A 19,781-nucleotide genomic window follows, 5' to 3' on the forward strand; every position below is an offset into this window, starting at 1 on the left:
CTAGGAGCACCGCCTAGCCACCGAGCTGCCTCCTGCTGGTTAGGTAACAATGGGTCTTGCAGTTGCAGTCACTTGACGGACGCTAAAATGCGTAATCTGTGACTACCCACGCAGGAAACTTATCTCAAAGTGGATTGAAAACATAACTTTCCTTGGTGTATGGGTTTTTACGCAGTCATGTTCTGAAGTCGGTAGACCTGTTACCCGGAGATATTGCAACACCGGGTCATGTGATTAATATTTTTGGCAAGTACTCGTAAGTACTCAAAGGGCCTCAGAATTCATGGAATAATAAATACCATGTAAAAAAGACATCTAGTATGAACGCATTTAACCCGCATACCTGTTCAAATCACTGCAAACTTATAAGGAACGGGCTGCTCAAAGAGTCTGTGTGACGCGAAACGAAAAACAAATCGATTTTGTCGCATACTCGCTCGAAATAGCCGGGTCTTAAGCCCCCCTGTACATCGTTTTCTGTGTCTTCTCAACTAGCAGAGCTGTGAGCTGGCTTGCACACCTTGTTACAATGACCACCGCATTAGGAGAATCACCAATTGGTCTCAACGATACAGCAGAGTTCCTCGGGGTGGATTCGGGGTCTTTAGATGGAATCGACCAATCCTTGGCCGCTGCAATTGCCGCCAAAGCACACGAGTTTCGGCAATTGCAGGCGCAGAGTTTAGAATCCAGTGTAGTGATAGATGAGCTCAGGTCGGCTTCGGGTCAAAAATTGGATGCCTGCAATGCTAAAGTGCTCGATCTTGAACGAGAAGTGCTGAAACTTCACACCGAATCTACTGTTTTGGAAGAAACTCGACGTAAGTTCGAATCGCAGTTTCAAGCCGCCGAAATCAGTCTCGAAACGTCTCAATTACAAGCCCAGTCTCTTTTGGAGCAAAAGCAGATGCTCGAGAGTACCAAAAACGATCTTGGCAAACTGCTGAACGAAAAGATCCAAGACAATTCGACGCTCCAGCACGAGACTGACAAGTTACTGACAGAAGCTCACGAACTTCGAGATAAGAATTTGGAGCTTGAAAAACTTGTGCGCAACGCCAAGTCGCGGGAACTGAGCAACAAAGGTGAAATGCAGCAAATGGTGCAGGAATTGCAGCTTTCACAATCTAATAACTCGTGGCTCGAGTCCCAGCTCGCAGAAGTGACAACCAACTTCAACAAATTTCGACAAAAATCGCAACACGAAATGGCACAGTTGCTCGAAAAGACCGAGACCAATACCTCTGAATTACAGAGTGCTCGTCAAAATATCAACACTTTGCGTGAACATAACAGAAATCTAACAGAACAACTTGACGCAAAGCTTGCTATCATTAAAAATTTGACGGATGGTTCCAATAGCGACAAATCAGATTTCACTCGTGAGATGGCCCTAAAACAGCATCTTATCGAATTATTGGAAAACCAGGTTAAGTCCTTAAAAGATGAGCTCGAACGCAAAAATTCGGCTGGACTGATACAATCTGACACTTCCGATCTAATCGAGGAGTTATCTGAGTGTAGGACACAGTTGGCAGAGAAAGATGTGGAAATTGAAAAGCTTCAAAACGCAGTTCAGGACTTATACAATGATAACGCTGATGCCGAGGAAGTCAACGGCGGCAAAAACGGCCCAACGTTGTCTTCGAATAAGAGCGTTTCTATTCCCAAGCTGTACGGCGACATATCTGTGCTCAAGAAACAGTTGATTCACGAAAAGCGCCTAAAGGAGCATTTACAAAATCAAGTGGAGTCGTTTGTGTTGGAACTCGAGAATAAAGTCCCAATGCTTAGCTCCTTCAAAGACCGCAACAGTATGCTTGAAAATGAATTGCTTGAAACCAGTTACTTGTTGGAATCAGTTTCTCGTGATAGACGTGAACTTATTGATGACATGCATAGGTCTGATTCTCGTGTGAGAGATTACGAAGCTCAAATATCGGGACTGACAAAGCAACGTACAGATTTAGCTCGTCAAGTTCAGTTTTTACTCATTCAGGCGTCTGTGAGAAGTGACTCCAAGGGCCCTCTCACTGGAGAGGAAACCGCTTTCGTTCAAAAAATTCTGGACTCCGAGAACCAGTATTTGAATCATGATACACAAACGGTCATTTCACAACGATTGGTCGTATTCCAAGACATTGTAGAACTCCAAACAAAAAACTCTGAGCTCTTAGTCACCGTTCGGAGCCTAGCTGATAGATTAGAAAAGGAAGAACGCGACGCTAATAGTGAGAGAGACGTTGCCAATAAGGCAGTAATCGACGATGCCAAAGAAGCAATTACAAGACTTCAAGAGCATGTACAGGATTTGGAATTGAAGATCGAAATCGTTTCCAAAGAACGGGACGCCTTGAGAACAATTAGGCATAGTGCCTCTTCTGATGACGAGCCATCGAACAAACAACTGTCAGAAACAAGCAATGCTAAGAAACTCGAGCAAATGGAAGAACAACTGCAGATGGCTAGACGGGAAGCGGAAACTAATGTGAACATGTTAAACACACAGGTACAGGACCTACTAAAAACCAGAGCAGACTTACTTTTGAACATGGAAAAAGAAAGGTCTTCTAGGATACTGGCCGAAGAAAGGTTTGAGTTCGTAAACGAATCTTTGAAGCTTGCTAAGCATGAAAGTAAGGAGTTGGCAACAAAATGCGATAGACTGCAGGACACTGTAGTCAGGCAAGACACAAGGACCCAAGAAACAGTTACTGACATTATCAATTGCAAATCACAGATTGCTCGTTTGACCTCAGAACTAAAAAACTCAACAGCTAATTCCGAGCTGTTGCGTTCATTTCATGAAAAGGACAAAAAAGTCAATGAACAATTAAGTATTGAAAAAAACGAGCTCTCTATACTTGTCGCTCAGTTGCAAACCTTACAAAAAGAACGGGAAGCGTTGATTCGTGGGACAGAAACTTCCTTCGAAGGAAAAATCGATCTGCTGAACCAGGAGATCAGGCAACTTCGGTCTCAGCTGGCATCCAAAACGCAAGATCTTGATGCATATGTTGCTGCTTCAGAGTCCAAGTCACAATGGTACCAGAAGAAGATCGACTCTCTGAGCGGTTTATTGAGTGAAACAGCTGCAAATTACAATTCCCAAATGGATGCTCTGCGAAACTTGAAAACTCAGAATGACTCATTAAAGCAGGAAGCTCAGGCTGTTGTCACGTCACAACCTATTGGTACCCCAATAGGGGAGCAACTAGATGGTGGACAGAGTGGAATTTTAAAGACGGAAATAGAGAAACTAAAACTCAACTTACAGGAAGCTTACTCGCAGGTCGACGAGTACAAAAATATTAACATCTCCACAGAGGAATGTCTTTCAAACGTAACTGAGGCATTTGACCAACTAAAGGCAGATCATTCTAGCGAAATTGTGAGCATGAAGGAACAGGAAAGAGCTTTGACAGAAGAGGTCTCGGCACTAAAGGCTACACTTTCCAGTGTCACCACAGAACTCAGAGACGAGAGAGAGCGTTGGAATTCTAAGAATGATGATATCACTAATCGTATGAGTGCTTTCAAAGCCAGTCAAGACTCGATTGACGCTCTGAAAAAGCACTACGAAGAACAGTTGGATCAGTTAGCCTCCGATTTGAAGCAACAAAGTACATTCACCAGCCAGGCTCATCAAAAATATGAAGAAGAGCTACAACGGCATGCAGATGCTTCGAGGAGCCTGAACAATCTAAGAGAGGAGTCTGAGAGCTTCAAGAACCAATTGCAAGGTGTCATCGCGACGAACAAAGATCTTCAGAAGACTCTAGAAGGAAGAGAAGCGGAATGGGCAGCAAAGAAACAAGATTATGAATCACAACTGGACGCCGTCAATCTTCGCATCGAGGATCTATTGACTCAGAACAGACTTCTATTCAACCAGATTGACATCAAATTCCTGGAGCAAGAGTCTAAAGCTAATGCTGACAGTAGTAATAGCGATAACCAAGAATTGATATTGAGCTTAAGAAGAGAATGTGATATACTCAGGGCAAAGCTCGAAATGGCAGATGGTGAGAAGAAAACGCTACAGCGCAAAGTACAAACTTCGGAAAGTGAGCTCCTCGCAGCCCGGGAAGAACTGAATAATTATCAATCTAGTGCAGTTCGGCAATCAATAATGGTTCAGGAGCACGATAAAGTTTTGGAGGAACTGAATCAGCTGAATTTGTTGCGAGAAAGCAATGTGACTCTGAGAAACACCTTGCAGAGCACTACCCAGCGTAACAATGAACTCGAAAAGAAGGTAGAAGATATGCAAGCTTCGATAGGGCCAATTGATAATGAGATTTCTGCCTTGAAACATTCCATTAACGCAAAAGACAAACAAATTGAATTAATGTCTGAAGAAGTTGAACGTTGGAAAAAAAGAACTCAGGATATTTTACACACTTACGAACGAGTGGATCCCGAAGAACATAAGAAGCTTATTGAAGAACTCGCACAGACCAAAGCTGAACTGGCCTCTAAAAACGAACTTAACACTGAAGTGGAAGGCAGGTTTCAAAGGTTGAAAAAACAAGCACGTGAGAGACTTGATGCTGCAAAGTCTCTTCAGGCAACTCTGACCGCGGACGTCAATGCGCTTAGAGGTGAAAAGCAAGAACTGGAGGCTGCTTTAGAAAGAGAAAGAGTAGCGGTGCAAGCACTGAACGAGAAGGTTACGACCTTCGAAGAAAGAGAATCAGTTCAGAGCACATCAGAAAGCGAGGTGCAAAATCTACATCAGAAATTAACCGAAGCAGAGGCGAAACTTGAAGAGGTGCAAAAGAACTCTGTTGAAAGCATTGATGATAGCAAATTTCGTTTGGAGCAAGCGCAACTGAACCAACGGATCCAGGAACTAGAATCTTTGCTTGAAAATGCTCAGAAAGAGGTAGCACAGCTGGAAGAATTAAAGGCTTCCAGTAGGGATCACTCGGATGAAGTTGAAAGGATCAGGAACGAATTGACCAGTCAGAGTGAAAAACTCATTCTTGAAAAGGAAGCTGAAATCAGAAATGAATTTGAAAAAATGCATGCAGAGCAGCTAAGACTTTTTGAGGGTAAGATCCAAGAAAGTTCAAAACAAGAAGTTGCAGACATTGATGCTTTGCGGAAAGAATGGGAGGTTGATCACGAACAACAAACCCAGAAAAGGATAGACGAAGCGAATGAACTCTTGAGAAAACGCATTCGTTTGCCTACGGAGGAAAGAATAAACAAGATTATAGAGAGCAGAAAAGCTGAACTGGAACTCGGTTTCGAAAAAAGAGTCCAGGAACGAGCATCAGAGCTTTCTACACAGAGCGAGAAAACTGGCGAAAATGTCGATTTGGCACAAATTGCAGAAAGGCATCAAATAGAGCTCGAAAGCATGAAAGCCACATTGAAGAAGCAGATGGAAGAAGAAATGTCACAGCTCAGACAAAAAGCATTCAATGAGGGTCAGCAGAAGGCCAATATGAAGTCCACGCTTCTAGAACGGAAAATTGCGAAACTTGAGTCTCAAGTGAAATCAGCAGGTGTGACAACAGCAATTTCCAGTGCTCCACCCACTACATCAGGAGGAGCTTCTTCCGTCGTGGACAAGCCAGCCCGCATCATAGAGGTTCCTCCTGCGGCAGAAACGCCTACACAAACTTCAAAATCCGAAAGCGAACGCTCTTTGATGCCTATTCAGACTGCACCACTCAACACATCTCCGGCACATAGTAATCAGAACGCTATGATTACTGAGGCAGCTGCCGCATTTGGCCAACCCGATGAAGCACCACTATTATTGAAAAATTCAAAAGAATCAAAATCAGATGAACCTGGCGTAGTTTCTGCACAAAGTCCATCCAAAAGGCCAAGTGAAGATATTCAATTGGAGGACAGTTCCATTTCGAAGAAAAATAAAACCGAGGGGGAAATTTAAGGGGATCTGTCGAAATCAAACGCACAGTTATAATGTCAACAAAATGTGTCAAAAAATGTGACATTACTGTAAATTATGATCCGATTAATGAAACGAAGCGAAGGGATACCATAACTTTGAGTAAGGTTTCTTCATCAATCTTTTACCAATCAACGTTACCAGTTGGTATACCAGACGGTGCTGTAGATAGAATATCACTATATATAAGAGGTGAAGGTGCTTTGAATTTTGTCCTCGAGGATCTATTGACAATTACTATCGCAGATTGAAAATTAAAAATTCTAGCGTCTTGACGTTAACAAGTTAAGGTCCCTGAAACTTTAGAGCAGTCTTTTCGAGTGTAATTGGCATTGTATATTCAGAAAGTAGCGACCAGTGATGGGTTTATGCGATATTGTCCCCGTTTTTACCCTTTGCTAGCAGCTGACCCTGGAATTGGGGACGTTAATTCTCGTTCCATGCAGTACTGGGCGATACGTTGATCGCAGGCTGTCCTCCATTGTTGAATGGCTTAATGTTTTCCTACTGAAGGCTGCAGGCTGTTCTAGACTTGGGTAATTTTGGTCTGGCATTCTGGTTTTTTACTGTCACTGACGTCCTATTACTTGAAGGCGAAAAGTGTGAACATGGAAAGTTTGTAACACCTGAAGTTCGCCACTCTACTAATTTAATTCGGTATTGTAAGACAAGGAGCAATTGGTACTTCAAACTCTCTTTTCACTAGATGATGACGCTTAAATGGCATTCCAACGTCACAAAAAGTCCGAAGGCAAAAAAAAAACTGTGAAACCAGGGTTCTCATTGTCACTGTAAGGACATATATTCATAGAGGTGATATTTATTTGCCGAGGAAGCAATATATGCCATTCTCTAACCTAAGCCCCAGTTTATACGAACTGCAAGCAGAAGGTAATTCAATCCCCAAGATATAGCAATAGCTGCCGATTTTTTTGAACAATCGCAAAACTTAATGTATAAACACGCTAGTGTAATGCTCAGCATGCCCTTCTCCGCACACTTACGCTTCAGAAATGAAAAACGGTCAAAACAATATTGAAAAATGAAACCTGGAGTATAGCAAGAACTTGAAACTTTGAGAAAGTCGCAAGGTACTCTATGCATCTTGATGAATAAGACAGAGGGTCCAAGATGGTTGAACCGCAGTCAACATTGTAACGGCTTTGACAACTCCCGATGGCCTTAGTTGAAAATTTTGTCACGTGACTCCCTGTATTTACTGTCGACTGGCTGGATATTGGGCATCAGAAACAAGCAGTTATCGATGGCATCTGTCAAACAAGACAGCCCATCATGACCGTGGATGCATGCGATCAATAAATAATGGCGAGAGATAGCGATGACCCTCGAGATATCAGAATTTTTGATCCTCAAGAGATTGTGACGTCCGACGAGGAGGAAGATTCGAAAAGTATGTTGAGAAAAATGGAACCACTGTTGCACAAGTATCGAAGAAGCTAGTGAGGTGTTCAATGGACTAACAGTTATGGAAAGTCCAATCTCAATTGGAAGAGCTGGAGAGGCAACGGAAGGACTTAGAAGAGCGTTTAAGACAAAAAGGAGAACACCGTAAACATCTGGATCAACTTGTCAGAACAAAGGTGGAAATTCCAGCTTCCCCGCGAAAAATACGAGCTGTTCCCACGCTTCATCATAACGGCCTTCAAAGGGCTGAAGCAGAAACCACGTCGAACAAAAGCGACTCTTACGCTGAAAACAGTGTGTACCTTGGAGCCCCACATGCCGGGAACACAACGTCATATTTCGCGGAGAACTTCGCCAATGTGCGGAAAGCAGAAGAGCAAAAAGTTCGCCATAAAAGTGATCTCATGAATTGCCGTGTTCACACCTTTGCGGGTGCAAAGGACTCTAAACGAAGTGAGCCTTTGTTGGTTGATGAGAAAGAAAAATTCACAGGGTGCTGGATGACGCGTCGCTATGTGTCAGCCAATGAGCTGGAGGAGCTTTTCAGTAGCATCAAAGTTCTCAGACTACCGAAACTTTTTATTAAAGTGCGTCCTCCAAAATTTAGCGAACCCGATTATGCCAATTGGGTGGCCACAGGAATCATCAGCGCCAAATCTGTGCCGAAACTAACGACCGCATCGAAGCCTGCAAAATACTTCAAATTCACACTTACGGATTTCCAGCACAACTTGGACGTTTACGTTTTTGGTAACAAAAACGTCGAGAAATATTATAATCTCAGAATTGGAGATGTTATTGCGATCTTGAACCCTGACATTTTACCATGGAGACCGACGCAGGTTTCCAATGAAGACTTTACGGGTAGTGTAGTCAAATCATTCAATCTATCTATCAGACACAACTACGATTGTATACTGGAGATTGGCACAAGCAAACACCTTGGATTCTGCCAAATTCTCAATAGGACCACAGGTAAAGCATGTGGTACACCGATCAATAAATCCACTGTGGATAGGTGCGAATATCATCAAGACATAAGGTTTCGACAAGTCAATGCACAGAGAGTCGAGCTCAATGGAAGTACTCCCCTTCGATCTCCGACCAAAAACGGTAAAAAACAGGCTCTTTACGGTAATTCTTCCACTAAACGGAAGTTTGAGCTTCTTCCGGATAAGCACGGTGGGCAAGGTCAGGATCGAGAAAGTCAGAACACTTTGTATTTCAGTAATCCTAATTACGCTCGTGCGTTTTTTGACGATTCTTACCAAAACCCTGACTTGCTGAACAACCTGGATAGTAAACGCCGGAGGTTACGCGACAGCGAAAAAGACAAAGTGATTCTAGCACAGATAAATAAGGCGGTGGGCAAGGGAGATATTGAGCTTTTCCAAAACAAGAACCTCAGCGAACAGAAAAGAATGCAAAAAGCAACTGAGCAAGCATTGAGGAGTGGGCTAATGAAAGGTATTGGCTTTGATCCTACTAAAGGGAAAATGAAGGATGTTTTGGTTCATAGTCGTGGTCCAGGTAGCGATTTCAAGTCGCCGCAAGTTCAAGAAATCATAAAATTGAAAAAGACACATGTAGATCTTACGCCATCCAAAGAGGAACAAAAGAAGAGGTTACTCAGAAGGGAACGCATATGGAAAGAACACTTTCAAAAATCCAAGAATTCAGAAAAAGATGCCCCAATAGATCAGGATCTTATGGACAGTGACAGTGAACTGGAAGTTGTCTGACGCATTTATTTAGGAGTCAGGACTTTCAAATCAAAAGCCGAATAATCTTTTAGAAATTCAATTTGCAGCTTCCCATCGAAATTGTTACCTTCGACCTGCAGATCACGCATGTTGAGGAGATGGCCATCGCAGCAGATCTCAAACTTGGTGTTAGGATCTTCGTCGGACGCATCCTCGAAGGACACGACAAAGTCATCACTGAACGGTTGATAGACTACGCCATCAGCCGAAATGTCTTCCTGAGGCTTATTATAGTAGCCCCGCATTATCTTCTCGATAAGCTTTGTCTTGTCAAACGCGGTGATGTAGCCCAAAAGGTGAAGTTCAGATTTCAGCGGATCAGAAGATGGAGAGGGCATGTATGTCTTTTCCAAAAAGGGTGTATTAATCAGGGTGAAGTACGCGAAGTGCTGAGTAGGCAATTTTGCCGGCAATTGAAGACTATAATCGAGGTCGTAAGTCTGCAATATTTCCTGGGCAGCAATCCTAAATTTCTCCACCCCAATGTTATCAAAACGCTCTTCGTTGCACAGATGGAGCAGGTTAGCATGGAAACCAATTGAAAGAATTATGAAGAAGACTACCTCACGGCCGTTGGGAAATTTCGCTTTGTAGAGGGGGAAAGACTTAGGACTGAGCTTATCTTGCAAAAATTCCCCAAACGCCGAAACAGGGTTTTGAATCCCAAGTGAAGTGGCCCAGGCGTTTGCTGTGCCAAAGGGAAGTGGTAAAAACCACAGGTGAGCACGTTCTTTGTTGTCCTTTCTGGCTTCATTGGGCTTCAGAGCATTAATAAATTCAGAAATGGTAGTATCGCCAGAAAGGAAAATGATTATTGTTGTTGGGGCCGACGGCTTGAAAGTGCTTGCAAATTCAGTCACCGATTTCGAATTTTCGGTGCGAATGACGCGCGCTGGCACTTTGAGCTCGTCAAAGACAGGCTCGATTACATTGGTGAAAAAGTCGTTCTCCGCACTACGACCAAGGCCAGATTTTACAGAATCGAGTACCACCACTTCAGCATCCGACCAGACTATGTCTTTGCGAACCGTATCAGTTCCGTCATCTACAACTTTTTCTACCTCTAGCTTGAAAGACAGGTAGTTGTCGTCATTGTTTTTCGCTTGGACTTTGAACTGCTTTTCACCCACTTTAAAAAGTGGGATGGTGTCTTGTTGGTTCATTGGAGTGATATCACAGACAAATGTAAGAGTCTGGTCAAATCAAAGAGCTTGAAGCTCCTGGAAATGAAAGGTGATCGGACGAGAGTTGCTATGGATCATTATAAATGCTCGAGACAGTCGCCCAATTAAGGGCGAATCTTGGAATTGTCGTCACGTGATGCTCGAACGATGGGCAGGTAATGACAGAAAATAAAGAAAGTGATCTGGTGCGAGCATGCGACTATTACTATCCGTACTGTTACCGCTGTACTGTATTATTGAACGCAGAACGATGTGCTGATATTTGTAACATCTCAATCGACAGTAATGGAGAGTATAGTGCAGATTCGAAATTTGGTTGTGAAACCTCAATGGGTGTAATAGCCCTACAGGTGTAAACCTCCAGGGGTCTATTCGAGGCAGAAAAACAATTACATTCATTCCCATTTAACGGACGAACATTGGCCTGTTTTGAACTCGTTGACCTGTGATACTTCGGTCACTTTGAACGTATCACATTGTATTGTCATAATATCATGAACAAAAGTGGTAGTATATCAAAGTCAAGCTCACCGACCCAAGTGTACTTGTTTCTTGAGGAGATACCGTAGACCAGTGGCCACTATCAAGAATGAAAGGCGCTCGTGAGAATCAACTGCTCCATGTTTTGTAAGTCGATGTGTTTTTTCCTCGATGTCGGTACACTTTTTACCAGAACACTAACAGTAGGTTTAAATTAGACATCTCGAAGTGCCCTTTGAGACCGCTCAGCAGGCGCAAATCGCCTCCAAAGTTCTGACACCAGACCCCATTTTAAAGCCGCAGGATTTCCATGTTCAATACTCCTGCAAGCACTCAGTTTTACATCTCGATTTCGAAAGCATTGACGATCGAGTACTTCGAGTTGGCGTGAGCAGTGTTATTGAGAGCGTTAAAACCATTCTGGAGACAATTGACGAGTTTAAGTAGCCGAAGTTGACTTGACGAAAGGTTCGGTTTATTGGAGAGGTCCAATTGGGAACGAATCAGTACATCGCGTTTGTCCAGCGAAACTAAGCATCTGAGATGAGGATTCTGGTCAGCTTGGTAGTTTTGGCAAGATGGAAGAATAAAAACAGGAGCATGACCTTCGGGCTCCTCCTCAGCCAGTACCAGTCTCCTTCGCGAAGAGATTATCATCCAGCACCGGTCTAAGTTCGCGGTCTTACGATTGAGAAACCTTGGCTTGCAAATCGGTCACTTTGTACTAATCTGTCATCCGTCACCAACTTTGAAATAATACAAAATGCGGGGAAAAAGACCAGTGGAGAGACACCGGTATTTAATACATACTACGCTGAAATATCCAGCGGGTTTAACTGAACCTTTATAGGCATCCAACGAGCTCAAGGCTCTACTTTCCATTCAGGTTTCCAATGCTTGATTCATTACCATTTTCGTGTATTATGATCATCGGTTAAGCGTGGCAAATTTTAATAAAGAGTGAAGGGGGGACAGGTATCAAACAAACTCTATAGAAAAGATCCACTATTCAAAGCCTTGGACCTTCCCATACCTGCTAGTCTATCTTTGGGCCTGCGTAACGGCCACACGCAGCTTACAGAGTTTTGTTGGGAGTGTTTTCCGTGCGTAAACTGTCGTCGCTGAAGGTGATTTAAGCAATACGACAAAGTCGATGAATTTTGTTCAAGACATGAATATGGAACACTCAGGGCTACCCCACGAGACTGATAAGCTAGGACAGTCATACTCCGTACAGCAGAAACGACATTTTTCGTACGAGATTGATATGGGAGACCCAGGTATAGCGAAACGTCGTGCAGCGTGGAAACCCACTTACAAATCAACAACGTCAGCTTTGCCTGCCGGAAGCTTTAGAATGCCTTCAACATCTCCAGCGGCGCAGCAACCAGTGCCGCAGGTCTCGGGAGTTTCGTCCTACCGCGAGTCGTCGCCTTCCTATCTTCCTACAACTTCGTACGCCAACCTGGACCAGGCAGCAGCGGTAAATGACAACGGCAGTATCGCCTTGCCTGAGTCCTGCAGAAATTCCAGCAGCACTAGCAGCATGGGGAATGCAAGGGTATCGAAGAGTTATCGTCAGCATCATTTAAGATCAAAAAGCATACAATACAGTTCAGACCCTGCATACGACCCCAAATCTAACACATTTACTCGTGGAAGTGACAACTACCACGAGTCACAGCATTCTGAATACAGAAATAACACCCAAGCTGATGGCACAGGAAATAACAATGAACCCAGCAACGACAATAGCAGCAATAACGGCAACAGCGATAAAAATCATAAAGACGAAAACATTGAAAACAGCAGAAGTGAAAGCAACAATAATGATAATAATAACAACCCTAACGACAATTCGCAATCAGTTACTCAGAATTCGAGCCAAACGAGTCAGGCACTCGTACAGAAGTTGCAGGACATTTATCGTAGCATCGTCAAACAAGAAGTTGAACTTCAAGAACGATGCTCGCAACTTACATTTTCGCAAACTACGGACGTCAAAAATCTGTGGGCGATATACAAGGTAAACGCGGAACTCATCAATAACTATGTGACGTTCATAACCACCGCACTACTTCCAAGCCAGCCAGAGCGTGATTCGCTCATAGGTCAAGAAATTGTGAACATTTATCGTATTGAACGCAGACTATGGGTTAATGGGACAATCACTTTTCTTGACGTTTTGAAAAACTTCTCAAATTTCATGGACCCAGAAGTTTGCTGTCAATTCATCACCCATGTCTTCAATTCAATCTCCAACATGCTATATGACATGCCTCCAAAGCACGCGATTCCATGGCTCGAGAGACTAGGCGATCTTTCGAGAATGGCTATTGCACTGTACCCATCAGGAGTCATCGACTGGAAGTTAAGTTCTGAGCATTGGTATAGTCAGGCTCTTGCATGCATCTATGGGCACGGTAAGTTATATTATCATATGTCCACAGTCCAACAAAACACATTGGAGGCCTTTGTCAACCTGGGCAAAAGCGTTTTTTGCCGTGACACTTTTATCCCTTCGCAGCAGTATATGCAGCTTGTCATTGACAACATATATCAGCGTGCATTTGCCGAGAGAAATGTGGGCAACCAGAGGAACTCTTTAATGGTGGACTATCTTAAGCATAGTGAAGTGATGCTGCTGTCGAGCTTTCTCGAAAGCCCTGATTTACAAAAGGTTGTACTCACCTTTTTTCAACACAAATTCGGCCTTTCTTCTGGCTCCAAGGATTTTTTCAGTCATCGCACCATGTTTTTGCAGGACGGAGAACGCATAAAATATTTTTTCAGGCATGCTCCGCTCTTTGCCGAGTCACATATTTTACAGATGGTGGGGTTTGGAGATCCCAAGAATCCTTTTGCGCTTCTATTCGAATTACCAAAGTATTTGAAGGAAAGGAAAGAGCGGAAAGAAAGAAGAAAATCCAAAGGTTCTGGCGCTGTAGACCCCCCAAATATGAGCAACCCTCGGGAGTTTTTGGAGACAGTGGACTCCCCTAGATATGCCTATGTGTTTCCAGAAGACATCGAAATATGGAAAGAGGCATTGAATCATATGAATTTGACCTCGATGCGGTGTAGTGCGATTCTACTAAGGAATTTTCTGCACGGTCCTATGGTTGTTGGGGTTGTACATCTTTTACCATGGGCATACTTTCTTCTTTCTCTAGCAGTAAAAATCGAAACATTGCAGAGTGAGGCGTTAAGAACGTTTTGGTCATTTTTGGTGAGACTTGTGTTCCCATGGGAAAGCATAATCAATTTTTTAAACATGCTCATTGCATTCGCTCTCGACAATGTTTCGAAGACTTCGCCGATCGACACTCTATGTGAGCAGTATGACAGTGTGGATGTTGACGCTCTGGTCGATCATTTCAGTAACAATGAAGGCCTGCCGGAGGTATGGAAGTGTTGGGGTACATTATGGTTCGACGTTCTCTCGAAGAAATCCGAAGTCAGTAATGACGGTTTCCAGCATACGAGCATAAAAGATTCCTCACTTTTGGATGGACCCGCGGATGGTATAGGTTTTGATCAAGACGATGAAACCGGTGAAAAGTTTTGGAAACGCGCCTGCCGTCTAATTTTCATTTTCAAGGGAATAGCGGAAAAATACAAGCTAGGACTTTGCTTATCGACTGTTCCTGTTCCTTCAAGACGTCCCTTGATAGTAGGTCATCCACTACAAAACTTTTCCTTTAAGTACAGGGAGAATGGAGTTTACTCAGAAGACCTAGGATACTTAGCAGATGTCCTCGCATACTTTGAGGATATCAGTGTAAGGAATCTGTCTTTTGATGCCACTCCAGGGCTCAGTATGCTAGAATTCGAAAGTATATTCGATTTTCCAGGCTACAGGCAACTTCATCCAGACTACACCTGTTTCAATAAATCAGGTGGGCTTATTACATGCTCTTTGTACACATCAGGAAACTTGGAGAAGGGAGCAATCCAAGGAGGAGACGATTTCAACACAGTGCGGTACAACGGACAAGATGACCCCACAAACTCCAACGAGTCACAGACGAACGAGCTCGACAAGCTAGAGAGAGAATGGCTTGATACATGTATGGATCCGGAATTCATGGAGCAGACCTTCAACAACAAGTTTCCCTATGGAGACTTGTCTTGCCATTGTGACAGTGGAGTTTCTTATTTTGTACTGGACGCAACATCATGGTTACGCCATTTCGCTCATGTCCACAAGTTGGCAACGAGCGGACTACTTCGCTTTGCGATTTGTTTGACCACATTTCAGGAACTTCGTTTCTTGAGGAAGTCAAAAGATGAAAGCGTTGTAGAAGCAGCTACTCGTGCTGTCATTACAGTAAGACAGCTATACGGTGAAAAAAAGCTACTCCCCTTACGCTTCACTGGAAATGTTGCTACACACTTGGAGGAGCATTTAGAATTCGAAGAACAGATTACTTGGCGCTCCCACGTTGACGAATTTGTCATTGAGGCTGTTTACAAAGCTCAGAAAAAATTCGAGAACCTCAACAATGAATCAAAAGAGGCACGTCAAAACTACATTGTGACAACCGAAGATGAACCATTTCATTTCGTAGCTTTAGTGAGTGATGACACTAACATGCGGCTCAAAGCACACTCCCAAAACATAAGAACCTTCAGCAGCAGGTTCATGTTTGCAGTGTGCAACCAATTCGGACTAGCACGACATGCGTGCACAAATTGAACGCAACAGCATCGACAGAGAGTATCTATATCTTAGCAAGGTGAGGTAAACAGGAGATTGATCGACCTTGTGATCTCCTCTCTGTCATTATCATAATTGCATTTTTTTTAACGGTTACATAGAGAGTTAGCTATTCATGGAACCATTACCCATATACCTGCTCATGCTCATACTTATCGATCTGTCGCCAAGACCGTCACCCATATTATAAAACCTGCCACTCAAAGTACCATTTGAGACCCGAATATAAAGTTAAGCTTGATTGCGAGCTTAAAAGTAGTTTGAAAGGCCCTCGTCGCTGAGAAACATTGGACCCAGTGTGATCATGCAGTATGAGCGCCATTGAATCATTAAGATCTTCAGTGATGATCATAATTTCTGTAGATGAAAGTTGCTTTGCATTACTTGCGTTGATAAACATATCGAACTGAACAGGCGTGGATTTATGCCTTTGGAGCGTCAAACTCGTTTCAAAAGCATTTACACACTTCATGATGCGATTTACCAGGGTACCAGTGTTTAAAAGCGACGGCGATTGGATTTTTTTTCTAGGTCTATTACGGTATTCGCATTTTGCAAATTGCAAAGGTCGATCCGCAATTATGAGACCTGCTAACGGTTTCAAACCATGTTCAGGACGTTTATTACGTGGTTTGACAATGAGCTTGGAGACTGAGCTTCGAGAAGTCACAGCTGAATTTTTAGAAATTGTTCGCTGTTGTAATTTTTGGGATTCGACCAAATGAGACAAGTTGACAGGTTTGGGGGTGAGCGGCTTCCGCTGAGAGGGCTCCAGAGTCGTTATATTGGTAAGTACGCTGGAAACATGGTCTCTAAAGGGTTGCCCACTGCTCATAATAGGCCCAGGAACCTCCAAACTTGGCCTGTCTGTTCGATACCTTTAAAATCAATGATGTTTTACTGTCATTTAAAGGTAATTTAAAATTGAGATCTTTTCTCACTGTGTACGAGTGATATCACGGGGCTCGAAACGAGACGTTTGAATCTAACTATTTGAACCTATCGTCATAGGTTTACGAACCGACTCCGAGTGCGCTATCAGAGATTAGTCTTCTGCTTTTGTTTGTGGAGTCACTTCTTTCCAGCAATTTGATTTTTGGGTGACAGTTTAGTACAAAGTGATATAGGACTTGTAAAGGTTTCGGTCCTGTGTGATACAACACTGGCCCTGTTTTGAGTTTCACGAACTAGAAACGAATTGTGAAGGATGGACAATTGCTCAAACAATTGTCAGTCTATTTTTGTTCGAATGTTGTATGATTAATTGATTTTAATATTTTGGACGAATTGATTGATGTTCTGGCCATTGACATTCGGCTTATTTTCCTTTAACAAAAAACAATGACGCTTGAGAACGACATTTCATCTAAAGGAAGTAAATACCAACCCTGAAGAATGTTGCATCTTTTTAAAGCAATGAATGACTGGAAGCATAGGAATCATTTTTTTTACGCTCAAAATACTGCTTGACCGGATAGTTTTCCCGCTACATCCACCTCTATAAGCAGAGGAACACTCACTGGTGAGACAAACGAGAATTAAAACAGAATACCAGCTTGCCAGCTGAAAGGGTGTTCATTTGGCTTTGCACGCAAGGTTCCAAAATGTACCAGGTTTAAACGCATCGCATAGTGGTTGGGTCACGTGATATATGTCAGCGACGGGCCTACTCAAAATGATGTAGTTTTACAACAAAAGCTGTTGTCTGTCGGGTTGGCACCAATGCGCAAGCTGAGATGACCGTATGTTGATGTCACATCAGATTTTCTCTTAAGTGTAGAAGAAACTCAAGTGCAAATCACGCTATTTTCAAGGACAACAGTCTGACTTCCAATAAGTGCCACCGCGCATTGATAACGGGACGCAGAACTCCAACGGCAAGTCATACAGCTAGGCCACTTCAACATGACCGCATTTGTCATTTATATTACTTTCCAAGCAGAAACACCTCGTGTTGAGAAATTCTCGGCAATTCTAGTTTCCGAAGATGCGAACTCAAGACGATACTTGGCTCCACCCAAAAAAGCCCGTATATACGCGTCCTTCGTTGCTATTAAAAAAACTGTTCACACTATTCTAAAGAAAGTGCATTGCTTCTTTTCGGCGTTCCGCTTCCATTTACTTCCACAATTAAGTTTTAATAAGAAACCTTTTTAGTGACACTTACCTCACGCACCTGAGGAGATGCCAATTGTCAAGTATGAAGGTCGAGAAAACCGGATTTCAAGGCAATAGTCTCGAGAGCGTGATGTGATACTCAACAAATTATCAATAAAGTTCATCCAGTGGTTACGCGGGATGGAAAACGAAAAAATACATTCCTCTTTAGAAAACACTCTCATTCCACACTTTCAATATCATATACACATAATGGAAACATCGGGCTATAAAGCAATGGAATGCGGTACTCCACTTTGTTAGTTCTCTTTGTTATTATTTATTTCACAATTTAGTTCTTGCCAACAGTTTCCCATTCTTGATCATCGTCACCAGCAACCGACAGATTAGCGGTGGACTTGGTTACGTCTTCGACAGATATTTCTTTTTCAGAAGCCTTTGGAGCAGGTGCCGCCTCCGTACGTTCTTCTTCTTCTCCTTCATCATCGTCCTCTGTTGCAAGAACATCGTAGGCTGACTTTTGAATTTTTGGACCCTCTTGGACCTTAGCAGTGGACGAGGTGTTCTTAGCGTTTGATTTAGCACCGGTGGGCTTAGAGTTAGAACGCGATTGACCAAAGTTCGAGCCTCTAGCTCCGTCCCAGTTTAGTTCTGGTTCATTTCTAGGCTTTCTTTCCGTTCTGGCGGGTCTTTCTTGGAAATGCGTACCTCTGGCAGAACCCCAATCTAGATCTGGTTCTTCTCTTCTTGGCTTTCTGTCTTTAGGAAGCTGGTAACCGGAGCCTCTAGCACTGCCCCAGTCCAGATTAGGTTCTTCAGCTCTTGGTTTTCTTTCACTCGAAGCCTGGAAACCAGATCCTCTGGCTTCACCCCAGTCGAGGTTTGGTTCTTCTCTTGGTCTTCTTTCGCTGGAAGCTTGGAAACCAGAGCCTCTAGCAACGCCCCAGTCCAAGTTTACTTCTTCTTCTCTTGGTGGTCTTCTGTCGCTGGAACCTTGGAAACCAGAGCCTCTGGCGACGCCCCAGTCCAAATCGGGCTCTTCTCTTCTGGAAGACCCTTGGAAAGCAGAGCCTCTAGCGGCACCCCAATCCATGTCGTCGAAACCGCCTCTGTCACCACCTCTGAACCCACCCTTGTTGGGGGCGGCAACGGAAACGTACACGGTACGTTCGTTCAGCTTGGTGGCGTTGAACTTTAAAGCCGCCTCCAGAGCCTCACGATCGCAAAGAGTGACGAATGCGAAACCCTTCAGTCTCGATGGTTCGTTGTAATCCTTAGGAGCTGCCAAGTCCTCCACAGCGCCCGGACGGTTCAAACCGTCTTCCACCCATGCCTTGATACCCTCTTCAGACACGTCCCACGGCAAGTTGTTGATAACGGCTCTGTAAGGTGGGTAATTGGGGATATCGTATTGCACTCTGTCAGATCTTTCAGACGTGCCCAATGCTGGGTCCAAACGAGAGCCTTTCCCACCACCAAGACCGCCTAGACCGCTGCTACCAAACGAGTCCAGTCCGGGTTTGCTTCCCAATCTTGACGATTGAGTTGGAATGTTGATTTTTTCCAAATCAACTTCTTCTTCGGCCCACGATTCACCGAACGATTCGTCGTTCAAGAACGAGGAAAGATCCATCTTAACGGACTTTTTAGGAGGTGCCATCTTGTCGTTCGAAATTTGCCCGCGTATACTATTATGCCCAAAAAGTTTATGTAGTGGAATTCACCTTACAAAACGTAACTCTGCTTGGCTTTTTGACTTCAACAATGATTTAAGTTCATCGAGCTAGCCCATCTCAAGATTTCATTTTTCATTTAAAATTTTTCACTATATAGGCGATGAGCTCAAGTTTTCGATTTTTGAAATTTAAAAGCTAAAATGTATATAAAAGGGCACATTAGAGCACTGACACCGAGAATAAATCAGAACATGGGTGAATAATTGACATATTTAAACCTGCATAAAACTGTGGAGACTTTTCTGTTTCGAATGGTGCTGGTTAGGCGAGATGAAGAGCTCTATGACGAGCAAGAAAATTAAGAAAATGATTTTGCGAAATTTGGCAATTTAGAAAGCTGGGTTAGGCGTAGAGTGTATCTTTGAAGCAGTTGTACTGAGTATGTGTTCTGGTGTATGTTATGAGGGTACTAGGGTCTATAGTGGG

At 43.4% G+C, this 19,781-nt stretch overlaps 7 protein-coding genes across 7 annotated transcripts; 4 read left to right on the forward strand and 3 right to left on the reverse strand.

The window, feature by feature from the left end:
• Positions 1–529: 529 nt before the first annotated feature.
• MLP2 (LALA0S09e04566g1_1) lies at positions 530–5,911 on the forward strand (the record flags this gene model as incomplete). The annotated part of the gene is made up of 1 exon (XM_022770786.1): positions 530–5,911. The coding sequence occupies one exon, from the start codon at positions 530–532 to the stop codon at positions 5,909–5,911; it is 5,382 nt and encodes a 1,793-aa protein (XP_022630092.1).
• A 1,341-nt stretch (positions 5,912–7,252) lies between these two features.
• Positions 7,253–9,096, forward strand: MCM10 (LALA0S09e04588g1_1; the record flags this gene model as incomplete). The annotated part of the gene is made up of 2 exons (XM_022770787.1): positions 7,253–7,340; positions 7,424–9,096. 2 exons carry the CDS (start codon positions 7,253–7,255, stop codon positions 9,094–9,096), a joined length of 1,761 nt encoding a protein of 586 aa, XP_022630093.1.
• Positions 9,097–9,101: 5 nt separating this feature from the next.
• LALA0_S09e04610g (LALA0S09e04610g1_1) lies at positions 9,102–10,280 on the reverse strand (the record flags this gene model as incomplete). Its single annotated transcript, XM_022770789.1, has 1 exon — positions 9,102–10,280. One exon carries the CDS (start codon positions 10,278–10,280, stop codon positions 9,102–9,104), a length of 1,179 nt encoding a protein of 392 aa, XP_022630094.1.
• A 610-nt stretch (positions 10,281–10,890) lies between these two features.
• On the forward strand, positions 10,891–11,228 carry PCC1 (LALA0S09e04632g1_1; the record flags this gene model as incomplete). The annotated part of the gene is made up of 2 exons (XM_022770790.1): positions 10,891–10,928; positions 11,000–11,228. The coding sequence occupies 2 exons, from the start codon at positions 10,891–10,893 to the stop codon at positions 11,226–11,228; spliced, it is 267 nt and encodes an 88-aa protein (XP_022630095.1).
• A 706-nt stretch (positions 11,229–11,934) lies between these two features.
• On the forward strand, positions 11,935–15,480 carry LALA0_S09e04654g (LALA0S09e04654g1_1; the record flags this gene model as incomplete). Its single annotated transcript, XM_022770791.1, has 1 exon — positions 11,935–15,480. The coding sequence occupies one exon, from the start codon at positions 11,935–11,937 to the stop codon at positions 15,478–15,480; it is 3,546 nt and encodes a 1,181-aa protein (XP_022630096.1).
• A 205-nt stretch (positions 15,481–15,685) lies between these two features.
• Positions 15,686–16,336, reverse strand: LALA0_S09e04676g (LALA0S09e04676g1_1; the record flags this gene model as incomplete). Its single annotated transcript, XM_022770792.1, has 1 exon — positions 15,686–16,336. The coding sequence occupies one exon, from the start codon at positions 16,334–16,336 to the stop codon at positions 15,686–15,688; it is 651 nt and encodes a 216-aa protein (XP_022630097.1).
• A 1,614-nt stretch (positions 16,337–17,950) lies between these two features.
• On the reverse strand, positions 17,951–19,279 carry TIF3 (LALA0S09e04698g1_1; the record flags this gene model as incomplete). Its single annotated transcript, XM_022770793.1, has 1 exon — positions 17,951–19,279. One exon carries the CDS (start codon positions 19,277–19,279, stop codon positions 17,951–17,953), a length of 1,329 nt encoding a protein of 442 aa, XP_022630098.1.
• Positions 19,280–19,781: the final 502 nt, after the last annotated feature.

This window comes from Lachancea lanzarotensis, scaffold LALA0S09 (assembly GCF_000938715.1).
Source record: "Lachancea lanzarotensis genome assembly LALA0, scaffold LALA0S09, whole genome shotgun sequence".
In the NCBI taxonomy this organism is placed as follows: Eukaryota; Fungi; Ascomycota; class Saccharomycetes; order Saccharomycetales; family Saccharomycetaceae; genus Lachancea; species Lachancea lanzarotensis.